This window comes from Xiphophorus hellerii, chromosome 19 (genome assembly GCF_003331165.1).
Source record: "Xiphophorus hellerii strain 12219 chromosome 19, Xiphophorus_hellerii-4.1, whole genome shotgun sequence".
Lineage (NCBI taxonomy): Eukaryota > Metazoa > Chordata > Actinopteri > Cyprinodontiformes > Poeciliidae > Xiphophorus > Xiphophorus hellerii.
The window spans coordinates 7,102,960-7,126,403 of record NC_045690.1 but is presented as its reverse complement, the minus strand read 5'-3'; the positions used below and the strand labels follow the sequence as shown (position 1 = coordinate 7,126,403).

General features: G+C 37.9%; 1 protein-coding gene across 2 annotated transcripts; it reads right to left on the bottom strand.

Moving 5' to 3' along the window:
• Positions 1–277: 277 nt before the first annotated feature.
• Positions 278–22,608, bottom strand: syne3 (spectrin repeat containing, nuclear envelope family member 3). Of its 2 annotated transcripts, none has more exons than XM_032548100.1 (18): positions 22,481–22,608; positions 20,420–20,577; positions 17,959–18,131; positions 14,953–15,262; positions 14,701–14,856; positions 13,786–14,145; positions 12,790–12,926; positions 10,054–10,228; positions 8,284–8,466; positions 6,346–6,489; positions 5,969–6,103; positions 5,377–5,538; positions 4,153–4,325; positions 3,882–4,077; positions 3,038–3,181; positions 1,929–2,129; positions 1,009–1,059; positions 278–900 (listed from the first exon to the last, which is right to left on the bottom strand). In XM_032548100.1, exons 2-18 carry the CDS (start codon positions 20,561–20,563, stop codon positions 718–720), a joined length of 3,027 nt encoding a protein of 1,008 aa, XP_032403991.1. In that variant the 5' UTR covers positions 20,564–20,577; positions 22,481–22,608; the 3' UTR covers positions 278–717. The 2 variants fall into 2 exon arrangements, with proteins under 2 accessions (XP_032403991.1, XP_032403990.1); XM_032548099.1 differs by lacking the exon at positions 22,481–22,608 and adding an exon at positions 20,663–20,895.
• Between the last annotated feature and the right edge of the window lie 836 nt (positions 22,609–23,444).

Genomic DNA, 23,444 nt, shown 5'->3' with positions numbered 1-23,444 from the left:
ATCATTATTCTCTTGTAGTCTGTGATCCTTTTTTGTTTTAGATAGAAATGTGATATTAATTTACTAAACACTAAAACATCCTATTCTCCAAAAACGATAATATCTCTTCTCACAAGCTCTACTGAAACAGAAATGAGCAAACAATGTCTTAAATATTTTTGTTCAGGAAATAGCTTAAAGAAATCCTGATGATGCCGATTAAACAGTTGACTGATATTTCTCCAACTGTAACCAGGTAACATCTCAGGTTGTTGTCACAACACAAGTCAGTCAGAAACAAATTAACAGAATATTTATTTATATCTGAATCAGAAACGTTAAATAAACAATGGAGAAACATTGTGCTGGTACAGACGATTATAAAACACAAAAAAGTAAAACTTCATCGTAAGTTATATAATGTTCCATAAAGGGGTCACATGACTGATATGTTAATGCTGTGATGAACTGCTGAATCACATGATGAGGCAGAGCCCATCAGGGTTCAGTGTGGTGGCACTGGAGACTAAAGGGCATCTTCAACATGATCACCTGCAGACAGGTGAGCTGTGGTGGGTGTGGCCAGCCTGACATGGAGTTACCCTGCTGCAGGCTGAGTCAGGATAAGTTTGGTATTAAAGTAAAATCAAGAGCAAACAGCAAAACACTGCAGAGTCTTCATGCTGACTGAAGGTGGAGTTCTCCAGTCGGCGTTCAGGTCCGTCACTGTCCCGGTTCTTATGTGGGAGGAGGCCCGTCGTAGCGCAGCATGACGTTGAAGGATCGGGCGAAGTTGTTGGAGAGCGAGCAGCTGTTCCCGTCGTCCATGAGCGGCAGCAGGAAGGCGAGGAGCAGCAGAGCGAGGAAGAGGAGCCACAAAAGAAGAGCCAAACGACAAATCCTGTACAGCAGCCCACGTTTCTGAAAACAGAGAGAAGATGGAGCAGAACAACTCCACATGAAGCAGTGATGGGATGATGCGTTTAGATGTTTAATTGACGTAGGACGGTGTTACCACGGCAATGTTACCTTTTCTGTTCTTGTTTCAGAGACGGTTCCCTTTACATTCTCTGCACCTCTCTGCAGAGGCAGAACATCAAGTATTAGATTGTTTATCTTGACTCCATAACTCAGAAACAACACAAACCAATTCTGACCAAACTATCTGCAGCAGACTCACTGGGAGTTTACTGTTCAGATCGGGGAAATATCTCTGATACTTCAGAGTGGGCATTTATTTTATCCTTCATCTTGTTAAATTTATTATCATGGTAGGTATTTTCATTTATTGTTGTAAGAAAAAATTCCAATTAATGATGTCTAAGGCAAAACTTATTGTCGGGATTGATTTTTTTAGTACTTTTTTCCATAGTTTGTTCGATGAAAATCTCAATAAATACCAATGAATTAAAAAAATTATTAAATATAGTTACTGTGTGCAGTTTAACTATACAAATCACACTTCTTTATGTGATTGGTGTCCTAAAGAAGAGTATTATAAACGCGGATGATCAGTATTTGTGTTTGTGGGGCCATAACTGCAGCCATACAATTACCCAAAAACAAAGTAATTAATAGTTAATGTCATTTTTATCGTTATCACAAAAGTACCACAAAATAACGTGATAAAACTTTATGTCCATATTCATAAGGTTTCTCTACACAGAATAAAACCTCTCTTTAGCAGCAGAAGTAAATTTGCCCTGCCCCCTGGTGGTGCACATAAACATTCCACCAACAGCTGAAGCCCATTCTACCACCAAAATATGAAAGTATCTATTGTAATATAATATCACTGCTGGGAATCATAAGATACATAATTTTTAACTTTTTGCTACAAAGCTGGATTTATGTGAGGTGAATTTGGCCGGATTTATCTACATAATGGTTGTGTTGTGAAAACTGACATTATGGTGTTCTGGAGTTATAAATAAATAAACTGAACTGACCCTAAGCTCCAGTTCTTTCCTCTCCTCGAGTCCCGGTTTAGTCATGATGAGGTTGTTCTCCACTTCCTTCAGCTTGGACTTGTAGAGGGTCCAGCGGTATCGGAGGTTCTCCAGAGTTTCATCCTCACCTTGACTGCTCTGAGTCTGCTGGAGCAACAGCTGAAACATCTGCTGACCTTCAGGCAGCCTGGATGTCAAAGCCTGTAGCAGAAGAGTTAATTACGTAACACTAATAACTAGTCTATAATTAAGATATTAATAACATTACAAAACCATGTTTGAATAATAAACAAAACTGACAGGCAGCCTGGGGAAGAAACTTAACCCCAAGCTGCCTACGATCTGCATATCTGTGTATAAATGTGAATCTGAATGGATGAACGTAAAACTCTGTGAATTTTCTGTCAATATGAGCTGCAACATGTTTGAACATTTCCAAAACATCAAGCTAAAACACGAGACAAAAAGGAGGTTGGAATTAAATTATGGAAAGATGAAAGCAAGAACTTACCAAAGTGTAGGTCATTATTTTTAAAAAAATGATAAGAAAATATTTGATGGTTTCAAGGATAAATAACTTCAAATTGTGTTGCAGCTATTTTGGTTTTGTTTTCTTTCCTTTTATGCTTCTGCTTAGTGATTTTTACATAGAAAAAATGAAATATTTTGAGATAATTATATTTTATAATGATGTATAAAGTGGTAGTTTAGTGGAAAGGATAAATATAAGCCTTGTGCTTCTGTCTGCATCTTTTCTATCAAGTTTTTTAAAATAGTTGCAATATTTTATGGGTAACAAATTATTTGATGACTGAATAAATAAATTCAAAAAATAAATAAATAAAATTCTCTACATGTTATCTACCATTTACATATATAATTACATTTTTAGCATGTTAATATAATACTACTTACATGTTTAACATGTTAAGATATGAATAATTATGGTTAGCAATACCAATATATGATTAATATGTGATTATGTTGTCAATATTTGGTTATACATAATTTATATGAATAATGTAATAATACTGCTTTACAATTAGATATGTTATAATTAAAAGACATTTCAGCTTTTTTAAAGATTTCACTTCATTTCAGTTTGTTACCTGCAGGGTTCCCCGTCGGGTCTGGATCTCCTCGGAACTGAGGGAACTCTTATCGGTTCTGGTTATCTTCATCAGAACTTCATTCTCTCTGGACAGCCACGCCTCAAACTCCCCCCAGTTGATTTGATTTAGATCTCTGCTGCCCTGCAATGGCCAAACACAACCTGGGTCAGAACCAGAGCTGCTACTTCACGTTCTCTACCAGTGTGCAGCGTCGTTACGTCTGTCATAGATGGAAAAACGATCCAAACAGATCCGATTAAATCCACTCAAACCTCAACAATAAAATCAGAAGAGGTGAGATCATCAGGCCTCATGTCTTTCACTATACAAATATCTGGAGGGTCAGTATCGGCCGATACTATCCGAAACAGAAAAACAATGCAGAACTAACTTTTTTTTAAAAACACAGACATAGATCTACTGAGTTACAAATTTATTGGCTAAATTTTCAGTATATCACACTTAAATGCACCAATAACTCCACATGTCAAAACACAACTTTAATGTGTTCAGTCAATGCAAATAGAAGTAGAAGCCAATGTAAAATAAGTAAGAAAGAGGAAAAACCTTTTAAGTCAATTCAGCATCGTTTTTCCTGTATCGGATCGGAATCGGCCGATACTAAACCTCAGATACCTGTTTTGGTATCAGAAGGGAAAAAAGTGGATCGGTGCATCCATAATCATGTGTTTGTAAAGAGATTCAAATTTTGCAAATTTTTCTTTTCCAGAATTTTAAGGCATAATTGAGAAAATCTCTGTTTGGTTCTGAAAAGTTCTATAGAGCCAGTGAGGAATAACCAGATCAATATTCTTTGACAGGGACAAAGAAAAATATTTACCCTGCTATCATCTTCTCCTGAAGACGAAGCCGTCGCCTCGCTTCCTTCTCTTCCTGCTGTGAGCCTCCGTCTGGGTCCGTCTGTCTGACAGGTACCGGACAGATCCACTACCTGCATCATCTGATCTGGTTCTGATTTAAACCGTCCAAAGCTCGCTGCTGATCCAGAGTGAATCTCAGTGGAGCCGCCCTGCAGCCTGACAGAACAAAAACACTCAGTCTAATGCCGAGAAGAACCTGATCAGAACCAGGGTTTGGGTTGAATCAGTTACCTGTTCAGATTCAGGCTCAGTGTGAGCAGGTCGTTCCAGCGCTGCCTCAGTCGCTCCATGTCTTTCTGAATGTGGACCCGGCCCTCTGTTGAGGTTCTCCTCAGAACCTTCCCGCCTTGAGCCTCAATCTGCTGCAGGTGGAGCTCCTTCTCTGGGAATTCCCCGAGGAGTTTCTGAGGAGAAACATGGAGGAGAGAGGAATTCAGGTTTCCATCAGGAAGAACCATCTCTACCCAGCAGAGATTATTTCTATGGAACAAGATTAAGGACAGAAAAAAAAAAGAATTCTGAAAGTCAGAATTCTGACTTCTATTTAAGAATACTAACTTTTTTTTTCTCAGAACTCTGACTTTAATCTCAGAATTCTGACTTTTTTCTGAGATTTCTGACTTTAATTTTAAAATTCTGACTTTAATCTCAGAATCCCATTGTAAGATTTGGATTTGTAAGGGAATGCAAAGCAAATTAATTTGTATAGCACATTTCAGGCTCAATAATTTATAAATAATTCGAAGTGCTTTAAAGAAAAATCAAGAGTAAAAGTTTAAAAACAGAGGTTAAAAACACCACTGCATAAATAAATTAAACAAGATAAAATAAATATCTTAGTATGTAATTAATATAGAAAATGAACTTTTTAATTTCTAATTTATTGAATTTAACCTTGACTAATGAGTCTGTGAGGCAGTCAAGAGAGGAAGAAAAATGCTCACAGGTGTAAGATATTATTTTATGTCTTACATTTTTTTTTTCTCCTCTAAAACCTCCAAATAATCTGAGATAATGCTCCTTCATCTGACCTGCCTCGGCATCGTTGACTGTTACAACATTCAGATGTTTAAATGTTAAACTGAGCTGAAGCCTCAGAGAAAATATCTGACCGATTCCTAAATCTGGAGGTTTTCTATAAAACATCACTTTACTTTAACTTTAATTCTTCCATCATAAAAACTGCATGTCAGAAAATCTCAGGGTTCATTATGTTGGGTTGGAGTAGCTGTGCCGTTACCATGGTTACCCATTACTTTTGTTTCTGACAGGTCAGAAGGTGAGCCATGCTGAACAGCTGAGATCCAAACACAGAACTGGATCAAAGCAGGACCTGACCAAACCTGTTAGGTCCAGTTATCAGAAACCGGTCAGAACCCACTCAGGTTCTGGGGATCGGTTTAGTTCAAAAACATGCAACTTTCTCTCTTCTTCAGAACCGATCAGAAAGCTGACCTGGGCTTCGGGTCGGCGCCCCTCCACACTCCATCCTCCTGTCGGGCTGCAGAACGAATCCAACTTCTGCCTCATGACCATGATCCACTTCTCCATGTTCAGAAGGTCGCCGTGGAAACACTCATGGTCCAAGACGATGTCATCACAGTCCTGAACTTTGACCTGGACAAGAAGTAAACATCAGCTCTGATTTGTTCATTTGTTTTCAGAAAGAAATAAACAAATGAAAAGAGAAAAAAGGAAGAAAGGATGAGAGACTGAATGGAAGGATGGAAAGAAGGAAGGGAAGTAGGAAAATAAAAAGGAAGAAATGAAAGGACAAAGGATAGATGGAAAGATGGAAGGGAAGAAATGAACAGGACAGAAGCAAGGAGCAACGGAAGAAACAGAAAAGGAAGGGAGGGAGGAAGAAAGGAACTTAGGAAGGAAAGAATGAAGGAAAGAAAAAAGGAAGGAACAACTGTAGGAAAGAAGGAAGGAGAGAACAAAGAAGAAAGGAAGGAAAGAACAAAACAAGAAAGCAAGTAAGGAAGGAATGAAAGAAGCAAGAAAGGAGAGACAGAAGGAAGGAAGGAAGGAAGCTCTATCTCACTGTGACTCTTCGGTGAAGCTCGGACCAATCAGCACGCAGCTTCTCGTATTGGGTCCGGCTGCTCTGATTGGAGGAAACCAGCGTCTCCAGAACCGTCAGCTGGGCCTCGCCGTCCTCCAGCTCCTTCTGCAGAACCTGAGCCCAGAAAAACACCAGGAGAGTGATGATGTCACACCTCAGAAAAAAACTGTCCTTCAAAAAACAGGGCTGGTTGAGACCAAAGCTCCAGAATCAAGAGTTTTGATTCCAGTTTTTGGTAGAAAAAGAGAGAAATTACAGAAATTATTGAGCTCGTTTTAATTTTTCATGCAATTAAATTGATTAATTGCTTCTTACGGTAAAATTAAAGCGCCTCCTGTGACTTTGTTTGAACTCACCAGCATCTGTTCCAGCTGGCTCTTCTTGGCCAGGATGTCTGGCTGAAGAACATCAGCAGCCAGCAGCCGCTCTCTGAACGCCGACAACGTGGCGAGGATCTGCTTGTACGCTTCGTCAAAGTCTTTGGTTCTGGAGATTAAACTCTGACAGACAAAGGGAACATCAGAACAGGTTGGAGAGAAACTGTCTGTCAGGTTGAGGCTCTGAGTGGTTTCGTGTTTAGTTCACTGACAGTAGGAGATAAACTCCTCAACCCATCAGACAGATGACTCTCAGAACAGGTTGCTGCATGTTTCTGGATCATTAAGTTTATTATTGACCCAATCAGTTCGGCTGAAACTTTGCTCAATCAGAAACCGGAGAGCTGTCAGAGATCTCTCCGTTAGCAGCAGCAGAGCCCAAACTGAGCAAATATCAGAGGAGTTTCTGTTTCCTCTGCGAGAAACAGGAGCTGCAGGCTCTGAAAACCAAACATCAGCTTTCTGACGCAACTTTGACAGAGGCAGAGGAAAGAATACAGGATGAGTTTCCAGCAGAGAGACGGGAGGGCGCCATCCTTAAAACGCAGCAGGAGCGAGTTGATGGATGGAGCTGCTGCGGTGGGAAACTGCAGGTATAGTTTGAGGAAGGAAGCTTAGACGCCCAGGTTAAAGAAAGAGGGCAACAAAGAGAGAAGTTTATTCAAACATTCACATCCATTTTTTATGTTTTCAGCAGATCAATCAGCTCAAATTTCATCTCTGGACACGCACAAATCAAACTTCTACTTCTGCTGCTGCTGCGGGTTATTTGACAGGAGTCTGAATTCAACAAGAAATGAAGCCATTGTAAGATTTAATTCATGAATTAAAGCATTGCTAACCCTTATGAAATTTTTATTAAAATCAAAAATATAGCAAAGACAAAACTGCTGGTTCACAGACTCGAAAACAATTGATCGGATTAATTTTGATGAATCGATTACTGAAATAATCACCAACTAACTAACAGAAGTAATAAGGTCAAAACTGTGCAAAAATAAGTACATTTTGCACTTAAGATAAAAAAGCAGCAGTTTTACCTTCACCTGGTTCAAATTCTGTAAAAAAGAAATTCTTAAGTACTTTATGCTATCCAAATATGAATCGGTTAATCCAAAAATAATCAATAGATCAGCTGTATCAAAACATCAGGTGTTTTGATATTAAAAGTATTTTTTTTCTTAATCAGGCGTGCACTAAAGGAATGATGTGCTGCTGAATTTTAGGCAATAAAATATATTTATTTTTATTTAAAAATTGAATTTATTTATTTATTTGCATCTCTTAATTTATTTTTAATATTATATAAATAGGCTTAAATACAAAAATGTGCTAATTAAATAACGAATTACTAAAACAATCGTCAGTGGCACCTTTACTCAAAATATTGGCCGTTTTTAGTTCTGTTGCATTTATTCAATCGGGGGGAAAAAACACGTTTTCCAATGAATGATCACAGCTGATATTGGAAAATTTATCAGTTCAGATCAATCTTGTTTGATTGATTGCTGCATCTCTACTCATCTCCACCCAACAGAGACATAACAGAGAAGAGGAAATGTCTTAGTTTTTTGGGTGTCACAGTAGGATGTTCCCCTTTAGTGGCTTTTATTTGTTCTTTTCCAATAAATGTAAACGAATCTAGTTCACATTTGTGCATCGCCAAAATATAGCATGTTTTAAATATTTTATACCATAAAATGAAACTGATAGAGCATTTGAAGTTCATTTTCTTGACCACTAGGTGTCCTTCTTCAACACTGTTATTACCTAAGCAACAAATTGACTTATTTTTTTAAGTAAAGATCACAGTTTTAGCCACAACTTAAACCAAGTTGTGGTTTAAGTGGGATGAGTGGGCAACGTCGAGTCGCCCACTCATCCTCCTTCCCTTCCCACCCAGGTGGGCTCAGGTACCTCCAGCCTGTTCTTCCTCTCCAGCAGCTGGTTGTGCAGCAGCTCTCTGGTTCTGACGGCGGCGCTCAGCTCCCCCTGCAGATCGTCAGAACTCTCAGTACCGAACACCGAGTCCAGCAGGTCTCCTTTCACCTGCAGCAGACTCAGACGCTCCTGCAGCCCGGTGCTTTTCTGCAGGAGACCCTGAAGGAAACGGAGGAGGAGACAGAAATGATGCAGTTAGAGGTGAGACACAGAAACGGTGGGTCAAACTTTGAGCTGAAGCTGATTTCAAACTGAAAAACAATCAAACGGAGCTGCTGCACAGAAAACATTAAAACATTCCTGCTATATAAACTAAAGACATGAAGAATATTGTCCATTATGCTTCAGTTTTCATCAGATTCTGCAGTGAAACTTTCAGAGTCTGAATGTTTCTGGTTGCTTCTTTTTACATTTCATCATTTCCATGTACATTTTATGACTAAAATCAATGAAATACTTGCTTTTTACTAGTCCTGGGTGATACGGCTTAAGAATAAAATCTTGATTTCTGATTTCTTTTCCTCACTTTTCTTCCTTTAAAATTGCAAATGAGAGAAAATATCTTTTATTTCAATAATTCCTTGTGTGACTTGACCTCAATTCAAAGTTAAAATAAATGGAAGCTGTAAAACACTTTTGTCAAACAAGATGGCAAATTTTAGGTGAGTTAACATTATTCTAGAATCCCAAGAAGTGCATTGTTCATAAAAAATAAAAAATCGATATATTACAAAAATTTAATTTTCCAAGAGAGCATTAGTGAGGTCAGACATTGATGTTGGTCGCTTAGTTTAATCTCTGAGGTTCTCTATCAGATTGAAGCCATGGCTTTATTACTCTGTCAATCAAGTTCCTCCAAAATAAACTTAATCATTTATGTCCTGGTAAAGCTTTCATTTTACAACAGAAAGGGCCCACCCCCAACTTGTTTCTGCATTAATTTGAATCTCAATAAATGACATTAAATCTGTCAGTAACCAGATTCAAAACATAAAACTTGCATCACAGAGAGTAAATATATTTTAATTCCTAATTTCTGTTGATTTTGATAAGATGCAACCAAGGAAAACCCAAAATGTAGTTCTTGTGGAAAGAATAATATTACATAACTTCAATGAATTTTTTTTTTATATTAAAATTTTGAAAATGTGATGTAATGGCCTACAAATATATCGCAAAGAATGCTGACTTGATAGTAGACAGTTACTGACACCTTCAACAAGGAGGCAGATTGCTAAATAAGCTGAATGTTCACACAAAATGCTTTGAGCATATTAAGGGAAAGTTCAGTGGAAGGATAATATTTGCTAGAAACATCATCAATATCATGGAGCAATTAAAAAATCTAAAATTAATTATAACTTTACATAAACTTAAATTGTGAAAAGGCAAATTAAATGTTAAAGACATAAAATAAATATAAATCATTATAAGAGATTCAATTTTTTTTTTTATTTATTATTATGACAGTGGAAAAGAATCGGATCAAGGAACTCAAACTGTTCTCTGAACGTAGTTCATATATGTTCACACTTATCCAGACTTGAAAAACAATCAAATCAAATATAGTTTAAAAGACTCCGCAGGAACTCTGCAGCACAACACCTGCACATTAAAGATCACATATCAGTGTGTGTGTGTGTGAGTGCGGGTGTGTGTGGGCGTGAGTGGGGGTGGGCGTGTGTGTGTGTGGGGGTGTGCGTGCGGGGGGGTGTGTGTGTGTGGGCGTGTGCATGTGTGTTATACCTGGATCTTCTGCAGCAGCATGGCCGTGTTGGAGAAGTCGTTGACGTTGTTGGAGGCCTCCATCACCTGAGAGACGGAGTTTGCCCACTGAGAGAAGCTGAGCAGCGGATCCTGGAGGAGACTCCTCAGCTCCAGCTCCGACTCCGAACAAAGTCTGGAAGCTCTGCTCTTCACACTGACACACAGAGACGGGAGGAGGACGAGACAGTGGACACAGTGTTTAACAGACAGCTCTGAGACCGCACCAGTCTGTGTTTCTGACGCTTCGCCTTCAGACTGCAGTGGGATATATTTCTCTTTGTTCAGTCAGATGATGAGCGCTCTTTAAAGTTCACTTTGCAGCTTAGAAAGTTCGGCATAACTCACCACTTCATGAACTCTCTTTCCTTTCAGAACAAACAAATCTAGATGGTTCGGTTTTAGCTGCTGAAAATGAGCCTTTTGTCTCCGTCCAAGGTGAGAATCAAAACAAACACTGAGTTGTTATTTTCTGTTTCTCCATGGAAACAGAAAAAAAGACTGGAGCTTGTGTTTAATTCATTAATCCCTAATAACCTTCAGCTTTGTTCAAACCCGACAGATTTCAGAAAAAAAACATCAAACTGAAGCCGCTGAATAAAAAAACCAACATGTTTATGTTTGACAACAAATTTAAAAAGTTTTGTAAGTTAAATAAGGAAGGAGTCATTATGAAAAACAGAGTTTAGTGACGCAGAACACTGAACATGGATCAAGTCTCTGGTTCTGGTTAAAATCTGATTGGGTCAATTTTGGTAAAATAAAAAATTGCATAAATATTTAATGGGAACAAACAAGTTAAAATTCATGCTACAATTAGATCAATGATTATGTTTTGTCTTTTTGGTCAAAAACAGACCAAATAATAATATAATAATAAATAATGTAATACATACAGTTACAGGAGATTCTTCCTGTCTTAACATGAGTGGCAACAACATTATTTTCTCTTTTGGATCAATAAAGTATTTTTCAAAAGAATTGAAATAGGAGATTTTTCTCTTTTCTGTGGACTTAACTAAAAGAAAACATTTTTATCCTGTTTATTTAACTATGCATTTCACTTTGAGCAACATAATACTTAGTTTGGCCCAAATTATTCATGCAGATCTTTAAGTGATATGAAAGATGACAACATCTTCAATCCTCAAAGACCCAAAGCTTTAATATAAATGATGAAAATAACTGAAAATGTGCAAAAAAAAGCTGCTCAGCAACTATGATAATGGACTAAAGATTTTAAAAAGTATGGTAGTATAGTAGTTTTTCAGTTTACTGATGTGTCTTTCATATAATTTTATTGTCTTGCCATAGTCTTTTATACTATTTTTATATAAACTATAAATAGAGGCTAAACTGCATCTACTGGAATTGCAGCACCTTGCAGTTTCCTCCCACACTGCGATGTTATTCAAAATTAAACAGAATGCAAAAGAAAAACCTGAGAAAGTTGCATAACTTTTTACCTGGAAAGTGTTTCTTAAAAACAATTCAAGATTCAATTTGCCTCCGTGTGTTAAACAGGAAGCTAAATTACAACTGAACTGAAAAAACAGAAGCATAAGAAGCACTGCAACGTGTAATGACCACACTAAGTCCTCAGTTTCTTTAGAGATGCTAAAATGCTCGCCTCGCCTCGAATAATTCCCCTCTTTGCTGAGCTTTTAACAAGTTCAAATCAAATGTTTCCCATTACTGAAGAAATTTGCTGTAAGAGTCACTTTTCAAGGCTGTTCCAGAAGCTCCCCCTGGTGAATGACGCAAGCTGTGGAAATAATAATGATGCTGCTGCACAAGTCAACAAAAACACACTGAATATAAACCGTGTGCGTCTGACAGGATGTTGATATTTGTGTTTAGACTTTCGAGTTTTACTTTAATGTGTTAAACGTTTCCTCAAAAACACAAGTTGTGGCAGAAAACCCATAACTCTAAGGAAAGTAGTTTTCTCTGGCAACTTGCATTAAATTAACAGATTTTTAATTGATTTTTCAGCTTTAGCAGTAGAAGTTGGCTCAGCAGTCAGTAACAATAGCAGCATATTTTATTCCACAGCAACGTTTTTGGACAGCAGGGGGAGTTTGTCTTTGTAATTTGTTTGATCTGAGGGTTTATTGTGCAACCTGGACTGTCAAACCCAAAAACTCCTTTTTGAAAATAGGAAACTTTATTTTAAACTCCCTTTTCCTAATTTCCCAAAAATAGGAAATTTCTTATTTTTACAGGTAATAGGAAATTAGGAAATTTTCCAAATATGTCCTATTTTTAAGAAATTTAGAAAATTCGAAATGCACCGATCAGAATTTTGTGACCAGTTTCTGATCTTTCTGTATGCTGCTACAGATTTTGGGTTGATCTTTGCATTTTTTCTTCCAACAATTTGTAAATGTATGTACAACAATATTTCTGAGCAATTCACTGTATGGCTCTGATATGTAAACAATCAATCAAATCCGCTGAGGTAACTAATTAAATAAACATCAGACATAATGAGACGGATCGGCTTCAGCTCAGCTTTACATAAATTTTACTCTCCTTTCTGTTAATAATTTATGTTTCATGGTTTCAACATGTTTTACAGCTGCTTTCATCAGATCAGATCAGTTAAATCAGCTGAGAAAACACGTTTCCATGGAAACGGCGGGATTTCTGATCGCAGAAATACACCAACTGCGGCAAAACACCTCAGCTGAAGGTTTGACCGCAGGTTGCTCCTACCTCTGATGTTCTTTAACAACAGCCAGGACGCCGTCTGTGAGGTGGCGAGGATCCTCCGAGAACCTGAAGAGATCCTTCAGCTGAGACTTCAGCAGATCCACCTGAGACTCTTTACCTGCCAGCGTGTTCCTCACACCCTGAAACACAGAGGAGAGACTCTTCAGGTTCCTGGGGCTGAAACTCAGACAATCCCATCCATTTCAGCATCCCCGCCTCAACAGTCGACCCCACTGCCTTCTTCAAATCAAACTAAATTTTTGTCAAATGTTTCTGCTGCAAAAAGTTTTGTTTGTGCCGCTATCATTTTAAATGCTATTAATAAATATTTCCAGAGGTTATTGAAAATATTGTGTTTCAGTCAAAGTCTGTGGTACAAAAATCTTCGCTGCACAAACAAGCACAAACTTAAATACAAATTAATTCAAATAAATTTTGTTTGATTTTGTTCATTTGGAGGCCAGTTGACCTTTGATGACCTCTGGAGACATTTATTTATATCTGTAACAACAACAGCGGCAAAAACTAAAATTTTAGCTGCCCAAACATTTAAAAAAATTGGATATCCATTTTGTTTTATTTTGTTAATTTGCGGGGGCTCATTGAACTTTATTGACCTCTGGAAACATTTATTAATATATTTATCATGATAGCGGCATAAACAAAAATATTAGCAGCACAAACTAGTACAGACATAAAAAGAAATATTTATATCAATTCTGTTTGGTTTTTTTAAGTTAATCTCTGGTGCTCGCTAGAAACTTTTTTTTTATTTTAAAAACTATAATGGCACAAACATTTTCGCTGCACAAACGTAGCACAGTTGATTGACATAATATTTCGTTTGTTTTAAAATGTGGACCAGCTAATTGACCTTTGATGACCTCTGGAAACATTTATTAATAATTCTAAAATGATAGCAGCACAAACGTTTGCCACCAGGTTTGTTTAATATGGAGAAGGTGTAGAGGCGAACTTCACTGTGAAACCCCAACTTACCGAGTATTTCCTCCACCGACCCTCCATCTGCTCCTCGGTCGTCTCCTTGCAGCTCTTGGACTCCTGGGTGTCGACCAGCTCCTGGTCCAGTTCCTGCAGCATCTCCCTGATCCGGCCGATATCATCCCCCAGCCGCTGGCACCGGGTCGCGTACTGACTGTGGGAGTCCAAGCTGCAGCGCAGCCCCTCCTCGGCCTCACAGAGACCCTGCCGCAGGCGCTGCCAGCCCAGCCGCAGCTCCTCGGCCTCCTCCTGCACGGCCTCGGCTCCCGCCGGGGACGTGTTGGCTCTGACGGCGTCGGCCATGCCTTCGATGTGCTGCAGCGTCTTCTCCTCACAGTCCACGTTTTCATCCACAGTCTGAGATAAAGCAAGACGTTAGGACAGGGGGTTTACTTTCTTACCATATTTAACTGACTTTAATAAAATAGATAAAGGTCAATTTGGGTGCAGCAAATTCTGCTTTTCAGTAAAAGTTTCTGCATAAATGTGGCTTTACTAATAATCTTATCTTTTCTTTACTCTTGATGGTAAAAACATTGACACTTTCTGTCTTTCTTAATATATTTTTCATTTTAAGAACATTATGTCAGCAGAAATTTTATTGTGATTAAAAATAAAAAGTCAACATTTGCATCAACAACTCTTATGCAGCAGAAAAACTACAGGTGCTCCAGAACCACCCAGTGTCTAACAGGGACGTACTGATCCACTTGTTTCCACTTTTGATGCCGATACAGATATCTGAGCTTTAGTATCAACTGATACTGATACGATACAGAAAAACAGCGTTTAACTGACTTGAAATGTCTCTTTTTTTAAACTCTAGTTTATCTCTCTGACTTCACCTGTCACTCTGCGGACCTGGAACCGACCAGCAGACGCTGACATGCTGTTGGCAGCGGTTTGACTGACCTTTAATGCTCTCAGTTTGTTCTCCGGCGTTTCTTCCAGCTTCATCAGCTCCGTCAGCTCTTTGGTTTTAGACACCAACCAGGACTGGAACTTCTGAACGTGGCTGTGGAACATGCGGTGCTCTTCGCTGAACTTCTGCAGAAGCATCAGTCGCTCCTAACGAAACAGGAAAAAAATTTTTAAAAAGTATTCAGCACGATCAGAGGTGTTTTATGACTCGGTCAGGATGATCCGGGGTAAATCGTGTCTCACCTGGGCTCGGTCTCGAACTTCCACGTAGTCCTCCTGCAGCCTCTGCTGGGCCTTTGCGTCCACGCTGGGATCCTCGGTTCTGCTGTGCAGCGTGGCCGCCTCATCCAGCAGCCTCTCCAACAGAACCGCCTGGCTCTTGATGTCGCTGACAATCACCATCTGCTGCTCCACCTGCCACAGCTTCTCCTTCAGGCCCATCTGCAGCTCCACGTCCAGGTCCAGGCTGAGGCGCTGCTTCGCCAGCCACAGCTCAAACTCCTCATACGCCTTCAGGTACTCGCTCCAGTGGAGCCACACCCACTCGATCCGGCTGCAGAGGCAGAGATGTGAGGTAAACTTTACTTTAGCGCTGTAAATAAATATTATTTTAGTAATCAATTATTCTGATAAAGAAATCTGAAGATTTTTATTTAACTATGTTAGCCTTTATTAACCAATGTTGGAAATGCATTAAATGATTTAAAAAAACAATTAGAATCTTATTTATTTAAGAAAATACATTTTCTTAATTTATTTAAATAAATAAAATTAATTTTATGTAAAATAACATTAACTTTAATAAATATTTTTAAATTTAAAATAAATTTTAAAAAATTATAATTTTTTTAATAAAACATTTTCATTTAAAATTTGTTTATTTTTAACTTTTAAAAAATAACCGGTTTTTAAAAGTTTATATTCCAATAAACCTTTAAATAAAACTATTTAAAAGTTAACAGTTTGTTGATTATTATTATTTGGGTATTATCAGATTAATAACTAGATATCAAAAGGTGTTTAACAGGAGATTTTTTTTGTTTGTTTTTACAGAATTTTAAAACTAAAACTTCCTCTTGAAGAGTTATGGGTTTTCAAAAGAAGTTTTTAATCATATTAAAGGCCAAATGTATATTTTTTTTACAGGTTTGACTTAGATGCTATGACATTGTTCTATCTGCAAAGTCTGTTAACTCCAGATAACGATTGATTTATCACTAAATTAGTTTATGGTAATTTTAATAATCGATTCATCAGATTAGTCATTTCAGCTTTACTTTACTTCATTTAAACTTCCACTCTGTAAAATAACCAGCACCTCCTATCAGAGTCAGAAATCTCACACCATCTTTGTTCTCAGCTGGGATCTGATTAGTTTCTATTAAAGACTTGAAAAGGTATTTAATTCAAATGTTATTCATGCGGCTCCTTGTTTAACTCAAATGTTGAAGTGACATTTTGGAAAACATCTCAGTTGATTTGACATTTAGCTGGACTGCATGCCGACAACGTGACATTACAGGCTCTTTAGCAGCCGCCTCTCTGTTATCTGTCTGTTTCACATGTGAAGCCCTTTGAGATGTTTATGCTTCCTGCCGTGAGGATATCAACCTCTCATGATGTCTTCCTGGCATTTTCCTCCTTTCTAAATTGTTTTTTATTCCCAGAGTGAGAAAATAAATCTGGTTCTTTTATTTTACAGGAAAACAAGCAGGTTTACAGGAAAACAAGGAGGAATCAATGGTCCGATTTACTGGAGAATTATTCTGTAAGACAATTCAAAAAACTTCTGCAGACAAACAACTGTGAAAAAGTATTTCACAGGCAAACTACAACAAAAATAAGTTATATTTTCATCTCTGATATGTGTACATTTTTTGAAATTTCTGTTTTTATGTCAGAGTGTGACCTCTTCCTCTGAGAGGATCGCGAAGATGCAGCTTGCTCTCTGATTGGTCGATGGATTCCACCTGACAGGTGATTGTTTCTCTGTGTCAGGCGTTTTGATTCATCTGAAAACAATCCCGGCATTTAAATGTTTCTGCTAACGCTGCATTCAGTGATCCTTCCTCTTTTGTGTTTATTTACATTACTTTGTCTGACAGTTCTGAAACTGTTTGAGGAACTGAAAGATTAATATCCTGTTAGTTGAGTTTTTAATCCTAAAAGAGGTTTCCTCTCGAAGGTTATATATTATTATGACTATACCTTCATCATAATATCAACATGTAAAACTAGGCGTACGTCGCAAGATTTTCTAAAACTGTGCAGCACCAGTGCAAATGTTATTTTTATTTAAGTATTTGGTAGGAACATGTATTTTTAGATGGGTATTAAAATTAAGTGAACATGGGTAACAGAGTTTTACTTTAACAATATAATGGATGTGAAGTTTGTCTAAATGTGTTTATTCTTTGAATTTGTTTTATTTAGTCAACAAGTTGTTATCGGTGTTTTCAGTTCTGTTATGTTGCTCTTGACGGTTGATGGTTACCATAGTAATCGGTAACTGACAGCTCCTCCCCCTCTTTTCTGTTGCCGTTGGTAACTGTGGTATGTATTAGCTTTAGCTCAGTGTTTTCCTTACAAATATTATATTCTAACATATATTTTAGACAGATTTAATCATATATTTTGTAATATTTTTTATATATTTTTAACTGTTATTATTATTTTTTGTCCATTGTTATTGCTGCTAACTGCTGCCAACTGCTCATTGGGAGCCATTGCTTCTTTAGGATTATTTATGATATTTAATTTAATGTATAAGGGCAGAAGCTGCTGGACTGATGTTAACCACAAACTTGATTTACTCTTTTCTTAGAATAAATACAGTGAACCTGAATGTGTCTGTTATGAAGGCAACCTACTGGAACTGAGATGAACATTGAAGGATTACACATGAATAGAAACATAACCAAATGTTAAAGAGAAGGGGGAAAAAATTCATTGCAGTTTGTTAGGTATTCATAGCCTGGAGAGTGTTTTTGTTGATATGGTAGAGGAAGGATAAATAATATAATAATAATAACGCTTTAGGGACAAGTATAAGCAATTAGCATGTTGGTTTAGCATTTAGAGCCGTAACTAAGTTGCAGTGCCCATCCCTAGAAGAGCTTTTAAGTAAACAATCATTGAAATGCACAATTAAACACCAAACAGAAGGCAAATAAACATATCATTATAGAATTTGCTGCAACTAAAATGCCACAAAGTTTACCTCCAACACACTGATGCACCGAAGGTTACCTGTGACAGTGGGTGATGTAGGTGGTGGTCTCGTCCCACTGGTCCTTCAGCTCCTTCAGTTTGATATTGGTGCTGTTCCTCAGCTCCTCATCGCCGCTCTGCAGAAGCTTCTCTGCAGCCATCAGAGCCTGGTCCACTATCATCCGACCATTGTGCGCCGAATTGTGGATTTTCTACAAAATCACACGTGAAAAACTTTTAAAATCCAAACACCTTTCAGCATTAAGACTCCTATCTCTAGCGACAGGAAGTTCTTCAATTATCACACAAAACCAACCACAAAGAACTTAACAATAACACCTCCTTCTTGTTTTTATGTTCCTATAACTTTATTCAAATGTTCAGGTTTATTCTCCCCTGAAAAAATTATAAAAATCTGATTTTTCAAAATCTTTAAATCTGATTAAGATTAAAATATTTTTTCTCCTGAGATCAGATTAACAAGTTCAGCTCACTTAGATCCTGGATGTGAACCTCTAAATCTGTTGCAATAAGCACTGATTAATACTTATTGCAATTAATCAATGCAATACTTATTGCTTAAAAGATTAAGTGATTAATCATTTATCACTAGATTAATGAGCTTCATTAATCTAGTGATAAATGAGCTTCATCATTTCCATTTGCATGTTTGTTTTTCTCGAGTTCTTCAGGCATTAAACTGGTGATTCTACCAAATAAAACTGAGATAAAACTAGATCAGAGAACAACAGAACACAAACTTAAACAACAACATACTGCAGAGATTTGCCTTCACCATTCATTCTTGTCCTTCATGCGTTTCCTCAGATTCATTACTTTGTGCAACGCCTGAAACTCAGTGCAACAGCAGCCAGAGCCTAAAGGAAAATGTTGACAGTTCTTCAGGAAGCCTGGAGACTTATTTAAATTATTTATAAAGATCATTTTAAAAGGTAAAGTAAAGGAAGCCTTTCTGCAGCAGCAGCAGGTTCAGAGTGAGGAGGTTTTATCCCCGTGTGAGTCGGATGAACATAGAGAAACAGGAACTCTTTGTAATAACAGCTTTTAGAAAAAAACAGACAAGAAAAACACTGCGGTCTCCTCAGAAACAACGTCTCTAAGACAAGAACATGTACTCAGATTTAGTAACTTTAACAGAATCACAACAGAAATCATGAAAAATTTTAAACTGGTTCTGCCGCCTGTTTCTGCAGAACAGCTGACAGACTGCAGTTTTCATAAGGGCGAGGCCTTAAAGTGAAAACAGGAGGCGCAGCGACTCGATGCTGATTGATGTTATCAGCTGCAGGAGCAGATCTCTATGCTGGTTATTCACAGCCTGCAGCAGCTCTTCATGGAAAGTTTAAGATCTGCAGGAGCAGCAAAGCAATTAATGAGTCCGACTTCAGTTAGGACAACGCCCAGCGGGAAGCGGCTCATAAAACTGCATGCATTCATGCAACCGGCTGTCAGATTGTCTCTACGGCTGCTTTAAGAATACTGATTTAAACAGAGATGAGATTCCCAGTTAAAGCAAATCAAACTGCATCTGTGTTTCCTGTCAAGGTGACTATTGTGCTTCCTTGAACAAGTTACAATAGGTTTATGGGCATTATTTTTGCACAAAATCATTTTTAGATATTGAGATTTTAGTCAGCTCAGTTCTGCCCATCTTGAACTCCTTTCACAATGAGCTGAGTTAAGGTCTGTACCTTTAAATGCAAATGAGCTGCTGCAGGCCACGTCCCTAAATACTCAATGTTTGCACTTGCATGTGAAAATGGCTGCAAACGTGTCAGCAATTATACAATTGACTTATCATCCAGGTTACTGGATAAGTCAACATCAAAACACTTGTCTTATCCAGCAGCCATTGTACAGTGGTATAACCAGCTGACCACTTGCTGGAGCTTCAATTAGGTTGTTAGGTGACGACGCATCGATTGTGATTTAACAATCTGGAGGTTTTTGAAACAACTCATTTTCCAGACACCAAAAACATGAACTTACTGCTAAAGACTTATTTTTACTTATTTAAATAGTTGGGATGTTTTTAGAAGCAGTTGAGACCCAAATAAAAGTTAAAAAATTTGAATTTTTCATAACTGGTCCTCTTTTTTCAGCAGATAAAACTGGCTATAGAGCAGCTGAAGCCCACCTGAGAGCAGACAACCCATCTGAGAACAGGTAGACCTGGTGCTAGAGCAGGTATAACTCACCTGAGAGCTCATCTTGCTAAGTGAAAGCAAGATGAGCTCTTGCTCATTTGTGACATTACATTCCAAAGGTTTTGGAAATGGCTCATCTTCCAGTCATCACTAAATTATTACTTACATAATTACTTATTTTTTTAAGCACTTTTTAGAAGCAGTTCAGATCCAAAGGACAAAAACATGCAAAATGTGCACAGCAGGTTGGGGTTTGTATAAAAATCCTGCCACATATCCGACTAAATCCTACATTCAGACAGCATAAACCCATCAAAGAAAACCCGACACACCTCGGTTTCCCTGAGTCGGGCCTCCAGGGCATCTCGTGGTCCCGCCGTGTTGTCATTAGCCTTGAGCTGCTCCTCGATGCCCTTCATCCAAGCATCGGCCTCCTGCAGGCGGGAGGTGAACTCCTGCTGCTCCTGCTGGGTCATGGCCGGACCAGAACCTGCAGAAAGAGGAATAAATCAGAACCAGCAGGAACATGAAGCTGTTCCGTCTCGGGTTTAATTCCCTGCCCATCAAGGTGTAACCTTCAGGTTGTGAGTCAGAGGTCTGCATTCTTCTTCTTCTTGATTGTTCTCCAGTAAAAACTTCATTAATTCTCCTGCAGTTTGTTGACGTGGGAAAACAAAAATCCCAGGAATACTCTGTGTGGCTCTCAGGTCTGTGGAGGAACTCGTTGTTCCCTCTGGAGCTGCAGCTGGAACATTAAAAGTTAAACTGCAGCGAAACACGAAGCTGGGAGGAGCCAACGAAACGACTTCTCCTTTGAGAGGCAGCAGAGTGAGAGCGGTTTTCCTGAATGACTCACTTTAACCACAGCAGCATTCCTCTTGGTTCTTTCGCACCACGACTGCAGAAATTCTGAGTAATAAACTTAAATTTGGTTCAGATGGTTAATCCGTTTCCCTCAGGCTTTAACTTTGTAACTCTGTAGCTCTAAAGAAACAACCAGAACTCTCAGTTTGGTTTTCTGAACTCGGCTGCTTCCAATTAATTCAACTGTTTTATTGTTGTTGCCTCACAGTTAAACATCACAGGTTAGAAATGTGTTTCAAACTAACAAAAATAATCTAAAAATTTCCTCTCAACATCTGGTTTAGTTTTCAGACATTTCTAAACAATCAAAAAGAGAAAAAAATATCTTTTTAATCCATCAAATGCACATTGACAGACGTTTGTCCTTCCAGAGCCACCGTACTTTCAGTTTCAAATCTGTCAAACACTTTAATTCAAACTGAAGAAAACATTTTTTTTAATCTTCACCGTAATTAAAAAGCTTTCAAATCTAAATATGAACACGAGTCTCCTCCTTTATATTAAATGTTATGTATGTTTTGTATAGTCTAAGAATTCTTTCCTTCAATCTCAGAATTCCAACATTTTTCTCAGGAATCCTGGGAATTATCATTTTAATCTCAGAGAATGTGCTTTTAATCTTAGAATTCTGACTTTTACCTCTGAATATCAACGTCAATCTGAATAATATCAACTTTAATCTCAGAAATCCTGCCTTTTGCCTCAGAATTCCTACTCTAATCTGACAATTTTGATTTTAATCTCAGAAATCTGGCCTTTAATCTCAAAATTCCAATTTTAGCCTCATAATATGTACTTCAATCTCAGAAATCTTACCTTTAATCTCTGAATATCAATCTTAGAATGTCAATTTGATATCAGAAATCTTGCTTTAATCTCAAAATTCTGGCTTTAATCTCGGAATATCGACTTTAATCTTACAATTCTGACTTTTATTTTAGAATTCTGACTTAAACTTTAGAATTTTTTCAAAATTCTGAATTGTGAGATTAACCTCAGATTCCCCCCTCCAGTTATCCTAATCCTTATTTCAATATAACTGATAATAAATGACTTTTTAAAAAAATGTAATCTCTTAATAATTTGATGTCCTGCACCAATTGGATCAGGCAGATGCATCCGGTTCTGTTATCAAAGGTCCGAACTGACTCACAGCAGCTGTCAGAAGATCAGAGGAAACAGGAAACTCTACAGGAAGCAGACCAGACCCATCCTGACCTTCATCAGTCTGCAGCCAGAACCGGAAGCCCAACAAGAGACCACAGTTTGGCGGCCAGCCGTTAGAGTGACGCAGCTCTGTGACGTCATGTGTGTTTTGATGTTAATCCACCTGAGCCTGAAGGACAGGTGAGCTTTGATCTCAGCTGTAACGGAAACTCTTAACAGGAACCAGAGCGCTGGTATCTATGAAGCGACCCGGAACACACCGAACAGCTGCTGCGGCGGCAGCCCGAACTCTGTCTGTGTGAGGTCAACAAACAATAAGCAAACAGCGTGTAAACAGGTCCAAACAGAACACGAGCACTCACAGCTTCCGGCTCCGAGCGGTTCTCTGTCCGGTAGCTGCAGAGAGTTATCAAAACAGTCCGGGTCGGCGAGGACGGGAAACTTCCTGCTGACAGGAAGTGGAGCTCTGCGCTGCGTTCACTGACCGCTCGGAAATGAGGGAAAAGCTTCAGATATTACTCATGACTACAGGATTTTTTCACCGCAAAATAAAAGATGGTTGAAATGAGTAATGTTTGAGAGTCTGAAACAAAATGTAGAAGCGCAGATTAATATTGCTGTTCCAATAATAGAAGAATAAAATAAGTCAAATTCACATACTCACAGAGGAATCTGAGGATTTCAAATGCATCAGGTTACACTGATGTGAAACAAAACAATGTTTTTGATTGTTTTATTACTCTACTCAAAGATTAATCAGCTATGTTAATATCAAGTAAATAAAGTTTTTGATAAATAAACGAGGAATTAAAGGCTGTCTTTAATCATTTTATGTATTTCCTTTTCCCGTTGTGTTTACGTTTCTCTGTGTACAGTTTCTGTTGTATTGCATTAGATCTCCACCTTATTGGGAAAACATGCAATATGTGGTTGAACTGGTGAAAGTTGCTGTAAAATGAGCAATTAAAAAGTGTCATATGTAATTTTAAAAAATCCATCTAAACAAAAAGGTTTTATTAAAAATTTATTTTTCATTCTAATGTCTGCTGTTTGATTATTGAAATAATTTAGATTAGTAAATAAATTACTACCAGTTTACCACCTAGTAAATTATTTTTAGACTACACTAGCCAACTGTTGTCAACCAGAATCTGAATGCATGATCAATAATTAACCAGCAATGAGTCCATGCAGTTGTGCAATTTGTTATGCAGATAGTTTAGTGATATGGCTCATTGGATTAGATGAGAAGATTAGAAATACCTTTTGAAAATAGCAACCTTAAACCAGGTGTAAAACATTTTCCTTTAAACCCATATTTCTCTG

Bases quoted from the DNA above. Each gene is read 5' to 3' on its own strand.
- syne3 (XM_032548099.1), bottom strand. From the start codon at position 20,690: ATGCAGACCTCTGACTCACAACCTGAAG. The intron at 14,857-14,952 runs GTGAGACACGAT...CTGTTTCGTTAG, and splicing joins AAGTTCGAGACCGAGCCCAG to GAGCGACTGATGCTTCTGCA. The intron at 12,927-13,785 runs GTAAGTTGGGGT...TCTGTGTTTCAG, and splicing joins GTCGGTGGAGGAAATACTCG to GGTGTGAGGAACACGCTGGC.